Source organism: Leopardus geoffroyi, chromosome B3 (genome assembly GCF_018350155.1).
Source record: "Leopardus geoffroyi isolate Oge1 chromosome B3, O.geoffroyi_Oge1_pat1.0, whole genome shotgun sequence".
NCBI lineage: Eukaryota > Metazoa > Chordata > Mammalia > Carnivora > Felidae > Leopardus > Leopardus geoffroyi.
Window position 1 is genome coordinate 69,426,606 of NC_059337.1, and position 12,263 is coordinate 69,438,868.

General features: G+C 45.5%; 2 protein-coding genes across 12 annotated transcripts in view; one reads left to right on the forward strand and one right to left on the reverse strand.

Moving 5' to 3' along the window:
- The window catches only part of RYR3 (ryanodine receptor 3), a 529,106-nt gene extending 519,286 nt beyond the window's left edge, over positions 1–9,820 (forward strand). For 10 of the 11 annotated variants that reach the window (XM_045450134.1, XM_045450133.1, XM_045450125.1 and 7 more), the window contains 6 exons: positions 1,776–1,910; positions 3,197–3,353; positions 4,425–4,489; positions 5,142–5,242; positions 7,274–7,325; positions 8,871–9,820. In XM_045450134.1, the coding sequence (XP_045306090.1) occupies positions 1,776–1,910; positions 3,197–3,353; positions 4,425–4,489; positions 5,142–5,242; positions 7,274–7,325; positions 8,871–8,966 (606 nt within the window). In that variant the 3' untranslated portion in view covers positions 8,967–9,820. The remainder of the gene's footprint in view (positions 1–1,775; positions 1,911–3,196; positions 3,354–4,424; positions 4,490–5,141; positions 5,243–7,273; positions 7,326–8,870) is intronic. The other variant, XM_045450132.1, reaches the window with a different exon arrangement.
- A 121-nt stretch (positions 9,821–9,941) lies between these two features.
- AVEN (apoptosis and caspase activation inhibitor) overlaps positions 9,942–12,263 on the reverse strand; it is a 202,019-nt gene continuing 199,697 nt past the window's right edge. The window contains exons 6-7 of the mRNA XM_045450803.1: positions 11,204–11,555; positions 9,942–10,424 (exon numbers count right to left, since the gene is read on the reverse strand). Of these exons, the coding sequence (XP_045306759.1) occupies positions 10,309–10,424; positions 11,204–11,555 (468 nt within the window). The 3' untranslated portion in view covers positions 9,942–10,308. The remainder of the gene's footprint in view (positions 10,425–11,203; positions 11,556–12,263) is intronic.

A 12,263-nucleotide genomic window follows, 5' to 3' on the forward strand; every position in this document is an offset into this window, starting at 1 on the left:
GTTTCTCGTTTTAGTTGAAGATAAAAAGAACAGAGAAAAGCTGGAGGTAGAAATTTGCTGCCGCATTCAAACCACTCAAGTTTGGGGAGGTAATGACGGACTGTGATGTAGGTATTTGCTTAGTGTGCTAAATGCTTCCCTATAGGTTCCTGGGAGAAAGGCCATTGTGTATTTTTACGTGTGTGTCTTGGGAAGTTTGATCCTATAAAGGCAGTGTTTCCTAAAGTGTGATCTGTGGAATGCCAGTATTACAATATGCTCTTTTAGAATTCGTTTCTTCCCCTTTTCGGATATTGAAACTTCAGTTTTTGTTGATTCAGCTTAATGGCATTACGCAAAACTGTACCTTAAATGGAAAGGGGAAACAATGAATTTTTTATATGGGCTTGCTGAATAAACTCTGGCAAGAGTGTAAAAAACAAACAAAACAACATGCCCAGCTTTGGGTGCCATCAGCCAAGTACTATGACAGGCTCACACCTACCTTGTAAGGTAGATGTTATGTTCACTTGACAGATGAGTGAACTGAAGTTTAGAGAGGCTGAGTGTCTCACCCAAGACCACACAGCTGCTAAGTGGCAGAACTAGCCCATTTCTTCCTTGGCGCAAAGCCCAGGTTCTTTGTCTGTTTCTAAAACGAACTGCATTCTGTGAGGTCTGCGGTCTGAGGTTTGGTAAGTTACTATTCACCATTCGAAGAAGCCTCTGAATATGTTTCTTGTATTCATAAAGACTTGATCTTCCTAGCTCCGGCTCAGCCCCCAGTCTGTCAAATGGGCCAGATGAGCAGGTCCTGCCTAGTCCTCATTTGTGGTACTTCCTGAAGCCTGGAAATAAGCATGCCCTGTGCCCCTGCAAAGGTTTTAGGCAGATTTGTTGATGATGAGAAATGTCACTTTGCTAAACCATCATAAATAATTCTTATACTAACTTCAAAGCTATCACAGTTTTCCACTCATGGTTATTTATGAAAACGTGTAATGTAGGGACACCCACCAGTCCAAAGAATGTTTAATTTATTAAAAAAAAATTTTTAAGGTTTATTCATTTTTTGAGAGACAGAGAGAGAGCCCCAACCTTTAATTTCTTTAGAAGCAGCGTTGGAGTGGAAGCCAGATCGTGAAGCCTCAGCTCCCTGCTCTCTCTGTAAAAAACCTAGGGAACCTCCTCCTAGCACAGTTTCTATTCAGTCCTAACTGCCTTCGTAGATTATTTAGCCCAGTCCCATCCCCACGTATGTGTCTGCCAGGGCTGCTGTGACAGAACCAGGCCGGGTGGCCCAAACAATGGATGGAAGGAAACTACGGACGTTTATCTTTTCTCCGTTCTGGAGGCTGGGAGTCTAAGATCAAGGTGGGGGTAGACTCAGAGTCCTCTGTCCTCAGTTTACACCTGGCCGGACTCTTACTTTGTCACTTGCTCTTCCCTCTGTGCCTGCAGCTCCTGCTGTCTCTTTGTGTCCTAACGTCCTCCTCTCGTAAGAACTCCAGTTAGATCAGAGTGGGGCTGATTCTAAATGCCTCTTTCTCATTTACCTCTTTACCGGCCTGACCTCCAAATTCAGTCACGTTCTGAGATGCTGGAGGTGATGAATTTAGTCCACAAGCCCTCAGCGTTACTGTTTTCTCCCCATAGCCCGTTTTCTCCACCTGCAGTGGAGCAACCTTCGCTCCTACCCCCTCCTCTGTCCCCTTTCTTGTTTCCTTGGGGTCTCCAAGAACCTCCGAGGGTGGAGAAGACCCACCTCCTTTCTACTGTCTCTTTCCTGCTCGCAGCTGGTTCTGACTGTGGGTCTCCTGGCCGTGGTGGTTTACCTCTACACCGTGGTGGCCTTCAACTTCTTCCGCAAGTTCTACAACAAAAGTGAAGATGACGATGAGCCTGATATGAAGTGTGACGACATGATGACGGTGAGACCCCCTCCCCCCCACCTCCGCAGGCCAGCTGGTCACTGTCCTCCCTGGGTAGGGAGGAACTGGAGAGTCACAGCGACAACAGAGACTAGAGCAGAATCCACATCTCTGAAAGGGAGAAGTGTCCAGGAAAGACAGAGGGACGGAAGGAAACAGGGTTTGGGAGCACTCACCTACACCTAGGTGGAAAGAGCACACTGCACAGAGGGTCTCTGTCACCTACATTTGTGGTAAAGATGCGAATTACCTCTATCTGAATGTGGACAGACACACATCTAAATTTCTTGGAAGTCAAGCTTTGGTTCTTTGTCTCGGAAATCTAGGGGTGTAGTCCCATGAATCTGGTGCCCAGTTTATTTCCGGAAGCCCCAGGGGATTTTTTTTTTTCTACAACAGCCGCTATAGTCTGACAAAATGCGAGTGGCAGGCTGGCGGGGCAGAAGGTTCCTGTCAGGCCAGCCACTAGTGGGCAAGAAGAACACAGCCTCCCGGGGAGCTGGCAGAGCGACACTTGCATCTGTAGATGTTCCTAATGATGAGATTTCAGGCAAACACTGTGTGTCAGGGACAGGTGACATTGAACTACCCTAGCTTGCGATCATTTAAAACAGGTAACATTCTGGCCAAAGCCTCACCTTATGCTTTCTTGGGGCAGGTACCCCTATCAGACAGCAATGTAACAGTCACTAGAGCACCACTGTGACCAGCATGCATCTATCTCCATGCTTTTCCCTCTGAACCTCACCCCTCTAGGCAGGACTGATGGTGGGGGGGCGGCGCCCTGCTCTAGGATCCAGCACGCAGATCCCTGCCCTGGATGACCCATGCAGCACAGGAGCAGAAGTCGTCTTCTCTCAGAAGCTGTAGGAATCCCTGCCTTCCTGGGTGCACAGAGGATGTGGAAGTAGGAGGAGGCCTTTTCCAGAGGCTGCAACTTTCAAGGAGGGAAAATGAGCATCTGGCAAAAGCATGCTCATCAGGGCCCAAAGTTGTTTTAACTTAGACATGTCCTACATGAATTCTCTTACAGGTGTCAAATAGTTCAAAACTTATTATTTGCTCATTAAAAAAAAAATCTTGTAAAGGCTACACGTACCCACAGTCTTTCCACCTTTAGACACCCCACACTGACCAGGGGGTGCAGAGGACAGCAGCTGGCAGCAGAATATTGACATCACCCGAGAGGGCTGTGTCCTGCCTCCCGCAGGTGAAGGTTTGGACCATCTTGCTAAAGACAAAGCTCCGTGACTTTTATCTGAATGGCCACTATTGTTTTTCTCTAGTGTTACCTATTCCACATGTATGTGGGAGTAAGAGCAGGAGGCGGCATTGGCGACGAAATTGAAGACCCTGCTGGTGATCCTTACGAAATGTACCGCATTGTCTTCGACATCACGTTCTTCTTCTTTGTCATTGTCATCTTGCTGGCCATCATTCAAGGTAGGGTTGCTAGTTAAATATGAACAGGGCTTATTAGATCTAGTTCTTTCTTGCTCTGTGTCTGACATTTTGTATAGAGGCTTGGACATTTATTTACTTGTTAACTCAGTAAATATTTATTGACTATCTCCTGTATGCAAGGATTCGGCTGTACATAGAGCCAAAGATACGGGCACTGACATAAGAAACTTGAGAATGCCACGGGAGGACTCCCCCTCCCCCCTATTATCCCCCACTCTGGTTGTTTCCTTCTCCTTCTGCTTCCTAGATCCTTCCTGTGGCTAGTCTTGTCCCACAGCCTCATGGTTCCTGCCCTTATTTTTCTTCCCAGGCATTAGGGTGGGGAAGGAGCAGAGAAAGGAGCTATGAGAGAGTGACGTTTTTGTTTTGTTTTGTTTTTTATCTTTTGTGGGGAGGGGTACTGCTATTGTAGTCAACAACTTGTCAGGAATTAGAGGAAGATGATGAATTTAGTTGGAGTCACACCAAGTTGAGGTACCTATAAACATAAGGGTGTTGAGGGCTAATAAGCGGGTAACTGTAGTAAGTCTTTCAAGAGACCTGTCAGGAATGGAATAGGATAGAAATAATGAATAATAAGCACACATAAAATAAACACGAATGCAACAGTACAAATGGGATACATCAGTGCTGGTGGTGGTGATCAAAGATGTGAGTGGAGATGCTCCGGAAGCAGAAGCAAAGAACCTGAAGAGGAATCCTGATCTACATCACTGCCTAAGGGGCTAGAGAAGAGGAAGAGCCCACAGGACTAGAAACGGAATGGCCAAGCAACATAGAACAGGGAAGGACTAGGGGAGAGCCAAGTGGGTCACGAAGTCCGTGGTTAGCATCCAATACTGCAGCAAGGTGGAGGAAGAGGAACAATGAGAAATGGTTAGCCTGGATGCAACACTTGAAAACACAACTATTTTTTCTGATTTTGCTTTAATCAGCCTTGATAATTCACTTTTTTTCAAAACACTGTGGCCTCAACAATTGAACCACTGCCCTGAGCCACTAAACAGAGTATTCTAAACACTTTATCTGTCTTTGTATTTAAAATGCCAGGTCTTATTATTGATGCTTTTGGAGAGCTAAGAGACCAGCAGGAACAGGTGCGAGAAGATATGGAGGTAATGTTCGACTAGTTCCAACTCTATTTTTGTAGCTTATAGTAAAATATTAAAAAAAAAAAACCTTTATTTTTGAGAGAGCGCAAGAGGGGGAGGGGCAGAAAGAGGGGACAGAGGATCCGAAGTGGGCTCTGAGCTGATAGCAGTGAGCCCAATGTGGGGCTTGAACTCACGAACCACAAGATCATGACCTGAGCCGAAGCCGGACCCTCAACCGAGCCACCCAGGTGCCCCGTAAAGGGACTTTTTAAATAATAGGGTCTGCTATTACCAAGGGCCAGACAAATTTTAGGCAAATTACCAATAAAGTTTTGTTTGCCTTCCCTGCCCTGTTCCCTCCCTGCACCTGTCTGCCAGCTCTGGGCATTTCTTCTGTGCCACCCTTTCTGCTCTGCACCCTACCCTATCCATCCCCAGCCTGCCACCCTGGTGCCTTCACCACGTCCCCCGCTTGGGCAGGAGCAAGCATCCTCAGCTAGCAAGGAGCTAGGTATGGGACCCTGTGAAGTAGATGACTAATAGCCCAACACATTAAGGAGAGAAGTATCCTTCATTGGCTATCAGTTCAGTCAGAGATCATCACCCCTTTCTTTCCGCCCACCTGTAATGTCCTGTTTGCTAATGCCTTCACTGCTTCTCTTATTCTTCTTAGACTAAATGTTTCATCTGCGGGATTGGCAATGACTACTTTGACACGACCCCTCATGGTTTTGAAACACACACCTTACAGGAGCACAACTTAGCCAACTATTTGTGAGTACCCTTGGTCAACGGAGGGGCCAGTGGCCGGGGGAAGGAGTGGCAGATTAAAATAAACAGTTGTGTCCTCAGTGTCCCCTCTGTGGGTGCCATTTCTGCCTATTCCTCTGAAAAAAGGACAGGTGATTAGGAAAAAACTTCAAGGAGCCCCCAAGAGCCTGCACCTTTGTCCCTATTCTCTGCCTCTCCCGGGTGTTGACAGATGGGGGCTGTGGGCTGTTCCTACTGATAGCCACGGTCAGCCCCTCCACCCAGGATCAGACCCCATACATCACTACAGCCATTTCTCTTTCTCTACTGGACTTTCCCTATCACCATACATGCGTTCTTTTTGAAAATCCTAAACAAAGCAAAAAGGCTACCGCCCTACTTTTACTTCCAGCTATTATTGCCCTGCTTCTTTCTTTCCTTTCCAGCAAAACTTAAAATGTCTGTGTTTACCGCCTCCGTTTTTTCTCTTCCCATTCTCCGGTGATCCCATTCTGGTCAGGCCTTCCTCCCCACCACGCCACAGGGGCCTCCATCAGGGCGGTCGGCGCCCTGCGTGTTGCCGGATTCCATGGTCAGTTTGCAGGCCTCACCCTGCCCGTCCTCTCCTTGAACATACGAGCTCTGCAAGCATGGGATAGTTGTGGGTGTGGGTGTCCCAGCACCTAGAGCTTGGCCCCCTGGAAGCTCCAGTAAGTATGTACTTGTTCTGAGGTAGAGCATTCACTCAAGAACAAGTTATTCAGAGCCTGTTGTGTGCCATGCACTGTGTACAAATCCTGTACCTTAGAGAATATAGAGTACCTGACGATACAGCTTCTCTCCGTGATCATTTTCAAGAAAAGAAAAAAAGCGGCTCCCTGGCTTAGCTCTTCCCCCTGAGTCAACATTTTATTGTTGAGGAAAAACTAACCTCTCTTTAGGATGGAACAGCCCTAGCCTTTGGGAAAGGTGTTATTGTTAAAGAGAAGTAGCAAAGACATATTTTTTTCCCCCTAGAATGTGAGTTCAAGACGAAAACACAAATTTAACAAAAATCCTAACGAGAACAAAAACTAAAAAAACTTTAGCATACCCTTCAAGTCGTGAGTATTCATGATTGTTAATTCTCAGTAAGAGAGTTTTCGTCTCAATGGAGGTGACTGGGATGGATGTCCTTCTATAAAAGGGGAGCATTTGTGAGGACTCGTGAATAGAGGAATGTCAAATGGTGCTATGCGGCCCGCTTGTACGTCTTCCCAGAGCACTATGTATTGTAACAATGTCCCTTCTGGCTCTGTGCAGCTCTAGCAGCAAGCTTGAGAGAACCCCCTTATTCATGTTTGAAACTCCCCCTAAAAACAGTGCTTTGTCAAATAAATGTGCGAGGAAAGGAGTAATGTCCTACATGCCCGGGTATCAGACCTCATAAAGTTACTGGCCATACCTTCTTCTTAGTCTGATCAAGGAAGAGGGAGGAAGGAACCAAATCTGTTCATAGCTTCTGAAGCTATAACCCTAAGGACACCCCAAAGGATGTGAAATCTGGGGCTCGGGTTCTCCCCACCTCCAGCCTCACAGTCCTATACTCAGAGGGCAAGAGACTGGCTCGTTTGGAAGTGGTCTCTGAGATCATGCAATGTGAGCTGAATGATCAGCCCCTGCCTCCATGGATACTTGTGTGTTCCAGAAAAACAGACCCAAACCTCAGACCCATCACAGTTAGAACAAGTGAGACTACGTGGGCTTTTCTCTGGTATCCATAATACAAACAAAGCTATTTCTGGAAGAGTCGCAGCAACTTTAGGAGGTTAAATACTTCCCACCTTTTCCATGACCTATCCTTGAGACACACACACGTAATTTCAGTTCTATGTTCACCTATTAAGAGTGTTTTAGTCACCATTTGGTTGTTTAGGGCTCTTTAAAAAGATAGCCAAAATGCTTCCTCATGAGTTGTCTTAGCTCAAGGTTTAGGGACAAAAGAATTTCTCCTCACAAAAAGAGTAACCAAAGTAATGTCTTTTTCTCACTTATACCTTTTTTCTCTTGTTCCAGGTTCTTCCTGATGTATCTGATTAACAAAGATGAAACAGAACACACGGGTCAGGTGAGAAATAAAATATCTTAAGAATCCTAGCCCTGCAGTCTAGAGTTTTCTGCACTTAGAATTAGATTGACTAAATATATTACGTTAGATTAGAAAACATGTGACAAAACTCCACTCTTCCCCCGCTACCTGAACTCATAGCCAGTGAGGAAAATGGTCTGAAAGTCTTGTTACAGAAGTGTTAGCAATGCTTGTCTCTCTGGCTGGTGGGTTATGAGTGTTGGGTTTTTTGTTTGGCTACGTTTTCTGACTTTCGGTCATGATTTAAATTGCTTTTGTGGGGCGCCTGGGTGGCGCAGTCGGTTAAGCGTCCGACTTCAGCCAGGTCACGATCTCGCGGTCCGTGAGTTCGAGCCCCGCGTCGGGCTCTGGGGCTGATGGCTCAGAGCCTGGAGCCTGTTTCCGATTCTGTGTCTCCCTCTCTCTCTCTGCCCCTCCCCCGTTCATGCTCTGTCTCTCTCTGTCCCAAAAATAAATAAACGTTGAAAAAAAAAATTAAAAAAAAAGATAAATAAATTGCTTTTGTAATAACAACAAAAAGAAAATGGCATGAGCTTAAAACAAAAGAAATAATAAAATAATTTTTTGATTTAAAAAAAAAATCATAGCCCTGCATTGAGTTTCCTTTTCAGAAGCCTTGAGACTCACCAGAGCATCCAATGTCTGAAGTAGACTGATGATTCCCTTAGTGTCTCACATGCGTTCTTCCTCTGTGTTATTCCGCCATCTCTTTGTGACCTGAGAAACCCCACATCCTAAGGCAACTCTCATCTATTCCTAAAGACTTTCTGGTTATCCTTCCCAGCTAACACTGACATTTTCTAAACCCTTATGGTTACTGCTTCAGAGTAGAATAGTTGGAGGTGGGGAGAACATTACAGAGAAAAAGACAAGGAGAAGCTGAGTGGGCGGCTTAACAAAGAGAGTAAAATGGTGTGAGAGACAGCCTGAGAAAGATAACCACCTCATGTGTGGGTGACGCAGGGAATGTGGAGGTGTGGATAGTATGAGTGAAAGTGTGTGTCAAAAGGGATTCTGTGACTAAGCAGGAGAAAGAAATGCAAAGATAGAGAACAAGGGAAGAGAAGGTAGGTTATCAAGTATTCCAACATCATCCGGGTTGTAGGAAAACTTCACAGCTCACACACTTGAGGCACTTGGTTCTGGATCTGCCTTCAGTGCCCCAGGTGTCTGCCCGAGCTAGCACTCACTGTCCCCTCATTGTGCATTATTCTGCCTACTACCAAGTACCAGTGGCATAGAATGAGCTTCTTTCTAGATCTTTAAGCAATTTACTGGCAATCATTGCATGGTGTTCACTGTTGTGAGTTTTGCGGGGGAAGGAAGGAGGAGTTGGGTAGGGAATGACTTGTTGCTCTCAAAATAGTCTAGGCTGGGAACAGAGCAAGGAAGAAGGTTCTAGTTGGGCCTCATATAAATGAAACCCCCTCACCATTCCCAAAGGGATACCTACAGAGTAAAAACAACACAGGTTTTAGCTTACTGTGGTTTCAAAAGAAGTACCCTTTGTTCCCATTGTTTCAGGAATCTTATGTCTGGAAGATGTACCAAGAAAGGTGTTGGGATTTCTTCCCAGCTGGTGACTGCTTTAGGAAACAATATGAAGATCAGCTTGGATAAATCAGAAAGAAACTCCACAGTTCTGGACAACTTCCAGTGGAATAAATCCTTTTACAGTTCTGCAAAATAATTGAAATGTGACATATTCTAAATGCCTCCCTTATGAGAAAGTGTTTGTTAAAAATATGTGAGATCATGGAATTGATTTGGCTTTTTGTGCCTAATGGACATAGCCCTGTGGGAGACAACCTCTCAAAATGTTAAAAGAGGGCAAAGAAGCAAGGAAACTATAATTGAATACCTTCAAGTTTTTCAGTTGTAATGGAACTAGTTTGTCACAATGGCAGTCATTGAGGAAAGGACTAGAAATATGAAGTCTTCAATGCACTGTACCTGAAATTTTACGCACTTGAATGTCACATGACAGTATCCACTAGTGACTCATGATCTGAACTACAAAAAACATCATTTTAACTGCAAATTTCTCCCATGGTACTTGCTAGTGAATGTATTCAGAATCAGCTTGAAAAGCTTTAAGCAGTTACAGAAATAGAAAAAAAAAACACACTTTGTCGACACTGAAATATCGATTAAGTGCCTTAAAAATCTCTTTAGATATAGCTATGCAAATTTTTTATGTTTATGTCCCAGATGGACATAGTTCCATTAATTAGTTGTGATCTTCTGTCTTTATGAAACTGCACTTGAAGGTTATTCATATAATTTTTTTTTTCCAGTAACAGCTTGTCAACTGCTGTTATTAGAAGTACTGTACTGAAAATTCAGAAAAAGTTCAATCTTATGCCAAATTGAGTACTGCTTTCTGGTCCCCTTGTAAGTAGTGGAGCTGCTGTGTTTAGGTGAATCTCCTTAAATAAAAGGAAGTGCCCACTGCAATAAAGTAATACACCCCACTCTCTGGTGTTGGCGTCTTGCGTTGCACCTCTTGCGGCTGACTCCGCAGCCGCACTGTGACAGCTGGGAAAAGGGACACGACACAAATGGCCTGAAACCCCACCCAGGAAAGAAAGGAAGTCCACACACCAGCGTTCATTTATTTGGGCCAAATGCATGCCTTGTTGCTTGTGTCTATCAGCAGCACCTGCTCTGCCGTAAACATTGAAAGGAAGGAGGCTAGAAACAAGAGCCCTAACATCCCCTGCCCTTAAGGGATCTACTAGATCACTAAGCCAGAGAACAAATGCAAGGAGCCTCTTAAAGGTATAGTCTCATGTTGTGGAACACAGAGGTAGGCTGTACCGCGGCAAGCGTTGACGGAACGCACTGGCATGGGGCATGCTAGTAAACCAGCTGTTCTGGAAGGACAGCCTTGGGCCCGCCCTTGCTGACAAGGCCACCAAAATTTGCTTCAGGCACTTTTTTTCATTTTTCTTTCTATACGTTAGGAAATCATGCTGTCCAACCAGTCTTCAAGCTCTTCCTCGGTAACAGTTTTTGATGTACTTGCTTGCTCCGGTTCCACGTTCTTTTCTTCCACCACAGAGGGCTCTGCAGGAGCTGGGGAAATAAAAGCAGTGTTAACAACTGCACGTTGGTCCCCAGAGTGAGGGTTAAGGCTGCCTTGGGGCTTGTTCCATGACAGAAGTCAGCCCTACCTGTTTGCTTACAACAAGGGGAAACGTTCTGTTATTCAATCAGTTACAGTAATATCCTCAAATAAATGGGGTAGAGATTTGCCCCTCTAGTTATTCTGAAGTTGCCTTTTACCGTTCACTAGTTTCTTAAAAAAGACCAACAGCTCAGTTTTCTTTTGACTATTGTAACACTCCTGGAAAGTCTTCAAAGGTTCTCAAAGGCAGGGTGTAGATACAGCAGTCACCCTCGGCCTCTCCCTATCAGATGGGCCACTGTCTCGCAGAGCGCACACAAGGGAGGGAGTGCTCTTTTGTAAAAAAATAAGATCGAAATAGCAAGCAAGAAGTCTGGAGAGTTGGTTAACTGGCCTGTTCAGATAGTCGATTAAAAGGCCTGCTGATGCACAGCTGAGGACCAGGAGAAGCTTAATGCCTTTTTATAGCGCAAGTTCAATCTGCAGCCCCGGGTTTAATATTGCAGTCAGGCAGGTAGCAGCTTTGGAAGTCGGGTGTATCGAGTGGGAGGAAGGGTGTCAGAAAGGTCAGCTCAGGGGGAAGTGGGGATGTGAGCACAGAAATAGATGTCCACGGACCACAGCAGATCGATGTCAGACGCTGATGGAGATGTGTATGGATGGGACGCAGGTGGGGCTGTTTGCAGAAAAACAGGAAGAGGGATAGGAAATCAAATGGAAGCCATACCTTTTTCTTCTGGGGCCACCTCCCCATCTTTCTCAGATCCTCGGTCCTGAGATGTCTGGTCTGGTAAGATGTTCTCTCCCTCTTTTATAGGTGCATCTAAACTCAGCAGCAGATCTAACTCTTCCTCCAAGGGGCCTGCTGCTGACTGCAGTGGGCCAGTGGGTTCCCGGGAACCCATTGTGGGACCTGGGCTATCTTTACCCAGGTACATGGGGCAGCCAGCAGCAACAGACTTCAGCTCAGCAGACCCCCTTCCTCCAGGCCCCAAGGGCCCTTTTAACTGCATCCCTCGTCCCTTGCCTTCATCATTTCTCTTTGGTTTCACCTGAGGAAGCTCTAAAGGAAGGGTGGTCTGAAAGAGAAACATAAAGAGTTAAAAAAATCTTGAGTCCTGCCACGTTTGCTTAAGCAGAAACAAAAACAAAGGAAGCCAAACTTTGGGCAATGGCTAATTCTATCCAGACAGCAACTCCACAAAGGGTCTCGAATTCAGGCCCTGCCCCAGCACCCTTCCTTACTGATGGGGGCTAAAACATGGGAGACCTCACTGAAACACAACAGGGCTGGGCCTCCCCCTCTGCCCCACCTCCGCTGTGTGCTAACTCAGAGTTGACATCAAAAGGGCCATGTCTTTCTATAACTACCCTGAGACCTGGCAACACCACAGGTCTATATGAATGTATGTATACTTCCATCTGTGAGGACATAAACATCTGTAAAAGGCACCGAGAAGCAATCAGCCAATCAATGTGTGAATAAGAAAGGTGAAGGGACAAGCTCCCCAAGCTAAGAGGGACGCTTGCTAACATTTGAGTAAAAAATGCCAGACAGGAAAGAAAACATACTTGATTACATTCGTAAAAAGTACAAAAATGGGCAAAACTAATCTTTAGTATTAGGAATCAGGATAGTAGGTTTTAGGGCAATAGTGACTGGAGGGAGGGGTGGCTTCTGGGGTGCTGGCAATATTCTGATTCTTGCTCTGGATGCAGATTCCATGGTTATACATACTTATGCGTGCACTTTTCTGTAATGACTTAACAAAAGTTAACTCTTCAGG